This window comes from Olea europaea, unplaced genomic scaffold, assembly GCF_002742605.1.
Source record: "Olea europaea var. sylvestris unplaced genomic scaffold, O_europaea_v1 scaffold707, whole genome shotgun sequence".
Lineage (NCBI taxonomy): Eukaryota > Viridiplantae > Streptophyta > Magnoliopsida > Lamiales > Oleaceae > Olea > Olea europaea.
This window is the reverse complement of record NW_019265467.1, coordinates 552,196-557,370: the sequence shown is the minus strand read 5'-3', so window position 1 is coordinate 557,370 and position 5,175 is coordinate 552,196. Positions and strand designations below refer to the sequence as shown.

Genomic DNA, 5,175 nt, shown 5'->3' with positions numbered 1-5,175 from the left:
GAAAAATTATAGGTCCAATTCAATTGGCTCAAGCCCAATTCTCTCTTTCTCTCTCATCTCCTTCGTCGATTTTCTCTCTCCTCATTCTCTGTGTGAAACCCTAGATTCGGCGCGAGATTTAGCAATAGAGGTTCGTTTCTCACCTTGGTTTCTCTGAAATCTGTTTATTTTGAGGTATGGATGTCTAGATCTGAATATGAATGTATTCGAACAGTATGAATCTTGTTTTGCTTGATTTCGATCCAGGATTTGATGATTTTATTTTTCTAATTTCTTATTGATGCTGATAAATATATGGTTTTATTTTTCTTCTTGTTTGTTCTGATTTGTTATAGTCATAGATTTGAACTTTTTCTGAAGCTTTTTTTCTCCAGTTTTTATAGTGTTTTACAGCTGATTTACTTGATTTCTTCCCTTAGTTTTGGCTGTTTTTAATTTTTTTTGCAGTGACTAATAGATTCGTCATTCGTCATTCTGATGTTCGAATGTTGGGGTCGGAAGTTTTTTATTGGGCTCTATTAAATTATTCTTAAGCCCATGATGGATGAAACGATAGATCTGTTTTATTTCTTGTGTTTGTGTTTGTTTTGACTTTTTTTTGGTTATAATAGTGGAAGTCCAGTGGCCCTTTGTCCCAGTCTTATTTTATGAAGTGCATCTAGAAATATTTTTGTGGGCCATGGATAAGGCCCATGTAGCCTTCTAGTTTCTAGATACCCTATTCTCTACTACTCACCCAGTCATCCATTTATAACTCATAGTTTTGCACGGGGATGGGTACTGAACCTTGTAGCTGATACTCTGAGTTGCACTATATTGTATTTTGTTGGGTTTGTGTTTTTTTATCATGTAGTTTTGCTCACCTAGGACTAATTGCATATTAGAATTCTATGTTATAAATTTTCTAGAAAGAATAATAATTTGTTGCAGAGTACTGATAGTAAGCTCCATAATTTTATTTATTTATTTATTTATATTTTTTGGTGCAATTTCGATCGCAAATTTTTAATTTCAGGAAAGACTTGGACAATTTCTGAAATAAAACTTACTATCACACCTTGCAAAATGCTTTGATATTTCCATATAATGTCTGGAGGAGCTCTACCCTGGGGTGTTTATATTTGTCAAGTTAGTGCAATAGAATGTATGTTACTATTGTGGAGCCGGAGGTGAATTTTAGAGATTACTACACTTTCTTGGCTACAATGTTTGCTCACAACTTCTCATATATTCTCAACCCTCGTGTAATAGATTCAATAAATGAAATGATGCGGAAACTAATGCCTAATTCAACTATTTACACAAAGTTATAAGATGCTTTTATGATTCAATTTCTTATGGTATTCTGTGCTCATTGCAGTCTGCAAATTGTAATGATGCTCAAAGTGTTGTGTAAAAAATGATAATCCCCTTCATTTACTTGTATCCAGGTTTACATTGAGTGTGTGCCTTCAGGGTCCATCTTGTGACTCAATTGTTCTAGGAATTAATATATTGCTTATTTTGCAGAAATTGTCCCATCACATGTCTCTCGAGATGGAAAGCCCTGCTGAAGTCATGAACAACGAGCTTGTCCCGGTGGACCCACAACCCGATGAACCCATGAATTCAGAGATGCAGATTGACAATTTAGAGAGACAAATCATCAACACAGAGACACCAGCCAACAACATTGAGGCACAACCCACTAGGCGTAGGAAAAAGAAGTCGATAGTTTGGGAACATTTCACTATTGAAACCGTTGGTCCTGGTACTAGACGGGCATGCTGCAAACAATGCAAGCAGTCATTTGCATACAGCACGGGCTCTAAAGTAGCTGGCACAAGTCATCTTAAGCGGCACATAGCCAAGGGAACTTGCCCAGTTGTCTTGCGTAATCAGGAGAAGAATCTATCAACCCCGTTTAGTGCTCCATCAAAGATGGGCACATATTCTGATACGCCAAAACGACGTTACAGAACAGCCAGTGTACCTTACTTTGCATTTGATCCAGATCGGTGCAGACATGAGATTGCTAGAATGATTATTATGCATGACTACCCTCTTCATATTGTTGAACACCCTGGTTTTGTAGCATTTGTTCATAATCTTCAGCCCCGTTTTGACATGGTGAGCTTCAACACTGTACAAGGGGATTGTGTGGCAACCTATCTTAGGGAAAAGCAAAACATTCAGAAGGTGTTTGAGGGGATGGCTGGGCGTATCTGCCTTTCGCTGGACTTATGGTCTTCATGCCAAACTATGGGCTACATGTTCATAACGGGGCAGTTCATCGATAGCGACTGGAAAATGCACCGTAAACTCCTCAATGTCATAATGGAACCATATCCTGATTCAGATGCTGCTTTCAGCCATTCTATTGCTGCTTGCCTTTCTGATTGGAGTATGGATGGCAAGTTATTTTCTGTTGCCATCAATCAATCGCTGACTGATGCCGCAATTGATAACCTTAGAGCTCTACTCTCTGTTAAGAACCCCCTTATTCTTAATGGTCAATTGTTGGTCGAGAATTGCCTTGCTCGATCTCTAAGCAGCATAGTCCAAGATGCACTAACTTCTGTGCAGGGAATTGTTAATAAAGTCAGAGATAGTGTCAAGTATGTGAAAACTTCAGATTCGCATGAGGAAAAATTTCTTGAGCTTAAACAGCAACTTCAAGTGCCAAGTGCAAAGAGCCTTGCTATTGATGACCAAACTCAGTGGAACACAACTTATGAAATGTTGTTGGCTGCATCTGAGTTAAAGGAAGTCTTCTCTTGTTTGGACACTTCTGATCCTGATTACAAGGATGCCCCATCGATGGAAGATTGGAAGCAGATTGAGACTCTATGTACTTACTTGAAACCCCTATTTGACACTGCCAATCTCCTGACAACTCCAACTATGCCAACAACAAACACGTTCTTCCATGAAGCTTGGAAGATTCAGCTGGAATTGGCACGTGCAGGGGCAAGTGAGGACCCTGTGATCAGCAGCCTGACCAAGTTAATGCAGGAGAACTTTGATAAATACTGGAGGAGTTGCTGCTTTGTCCTAGCAGTGGCAGTAGTTATGGATCCACGATTCAAAATGAAGCTTGTTGAATTTAGTTTTTCCAAGATATATGGTGAAGAGTCTGCCTCATATGTGAAAATTGTGGATGAGGGAATCCATGAGCTCTTCCTTGAATATGTTGCTCTTCCCCTGCCTCTAACTCCCACTTATGCTGAAGAAGCGAATGGGATGACTATGAAGTCGGAGGATCCCCAAGGAATTGGACTCTCAAGCAATGGCCTAGGACTTGCAGATTTTGACGTATTTATCATGGAGTCTACAAGCCAGCAGTCGAGGTCAGAATTGGATCAATACTTGGAGGAGTCCTTGTTACCACGTGTCCATGAATTTGATGTGGTAGGGTGGTGGAAACTAAACAAAGTGAAGTATCCGACTCTATCAAGGATGGCTTGTGATGTCTTGTCAGTACCAGTTTGCACCGTTCCTAGTGTTTCTGTATTTGATACCAAACGTAAGGAGATGGATAGTTACAGATGTTCACTACGACCCGAGACAGTAGAGGCCCTTGTCTGTGCGAAGGATTGGCTTCATTCAGCCACAGTTGATACAGCACCATCTCCCGTAAAAATGGAAGTTCCAATTTAGTACGTATTTCTATACTAATTTGAGTTATTGTCTTGAACCATTAGGTAGTAGCGTTTCGATATCTTTTAGGTTGTAGTTCATGTCTTTCATTGGTCTATCTTTACTGTACTATAATTTGAATCTATTAGATATTTTTTAGCTCTTTTTCCTGCGTTTTTCTTCATGTAGGGCTGTGACTGTAAGCGAACTAAAAGATCGACATAAACATCAGTTATTGTACACTTATTTGTCCCATGTCTTCTTGTGATTATGATGTGCTGACATGATTAATTGCATCAACAATAGAATTCTTACACTTACTTTCAAATATGGCAACCTTTCTGAAAGACAATAGTCCTTCACTTGATGTCCAGAGGTTGCATGTATACAGAAGGCATTTTATTTTTACATATGCATAACTTCCTCGAGGATAATAGTTTAGATCAAATAGGAAGAAAATTGGCTATTGACTTGTTTACACAAAAGCGTCCATACATGAGAATTGGGAAGCCTTTCAACTTTTAAAAAATTTCTAGAATTCATTTACATCCCTTGGCGGAGAAATGTTTATTTACCCCTATGAGTACAGAGGAAATACCTCTAGATAGTCTAAATAAAAGAGAGTTTTGTGAGATTAGATCAAAAAATATAAACATTTGAATAATAGCCTTTGAACAATAACTTTTCCAAAAATATCCCTTATTATGAAATTGCAACCAAAGTCACTACAATGAATAAAAACCTTTAATTAGGTCCTCATAGAAATATAGATCAAAAATCTTTAATAAATTTAACCCCAAGTATTATACAAAATTTTATTGATCTAAAAAACGCAACAGAAAATAAATTAAATTATTTAGAAGAAGATCTAAAAAGATTTTTCACAAAATATTTAGATCGAAAATTAAAAAATAAAAATGTTTCTATAGATTACAGTACAATCAAAACAAAAAATGATATATATAAACTAATTCTTAACCTGAGAAGAAGAATTAGAGAACTAAATATAATTATTGAAGAAAAAGTTTTAATAAAAAATAGTGAATTTTATAAATTCTATTATGATATTTTAACTACTTATGAAGATTTTAATTGGCTCAAAAATTTAAACCCCTCCGCTGCACACTTTGAAGAAATGGTATTAGAGCCATGTTACGAACCAAAAATTATGATGAATATAGTAGATGAAGAAAATATAATTGAAGAATTTTTGAAAAATGTTGAAAAACATAAAAAATCCAGTTATCCCTATTTACTTAAGAACACCACAAATTAGAAAATCTAGAATATAATCTACAAGTAAGAAACGCTATTTTAGATAAAAATCTTAAAGAAAAAGACAAGATTATAATTAATCCACCTCAAGATTTTAGGATAATACAAAAGGAAAATAATAAAGGGAAAAAACATGAAGAAAAACAATATATGATTACAGATGTAGAAGAAATAGAACAAAAATTACTAGAATCTACATGTGAAGAGTATGAAGAATATAAAAAACAGTTAGAAGAATTAACTGAAAAAATGGAAAATACAAAGATGAATACTAATCCATCT

At 35.9% G+C, this 5,175-nt stretch overlaps 1 protein-coding gene across 4 annotated transcripts; it reads left to right on the top strand.

Annotated features, from left to right (window-relative positions):
• The first annotated feature begins 6 nt into the window (after window positions 1–6).
• LOC111390688 (zinc finger BED domain-containing protein DAYSLEEPER-like) lies at window positions 7–3,873 on the top strand. Of its 4 annotated transcripts, none has more exons than XM_023015761.1 (3): window positions 7–130; window positions 1,016–1,144; window positions 1,510–3,873. In XM_023015761.1, exon 3 carries the CDS (start codon window positions 1,525–1,527, stop codon window positions 3,637–3,639), a length of 2,115 nt encoding a protein of 704 aa, XP_022871529.1. In that variant the 5' UTR covers window positions 7–130; window positions 1,016–1,144; window positions 1,510–1,524; the 3' UTR covers window positions 3,640–3,873. The 4 variants fall into 4 exon arrangements, with proteins under 4 accessions (XP_022871529.1, XP_022871526.1, XP_022871527.1 ...); XM_023015758.1 differs by having other exon boundaries at window positions 1,016–1,169; XM_023015759.1 differs by lacking the exon at window positions 1,016–1,144.
• Window positions 3,874–5,175: the final 1,302 nt, after the last annotated feature.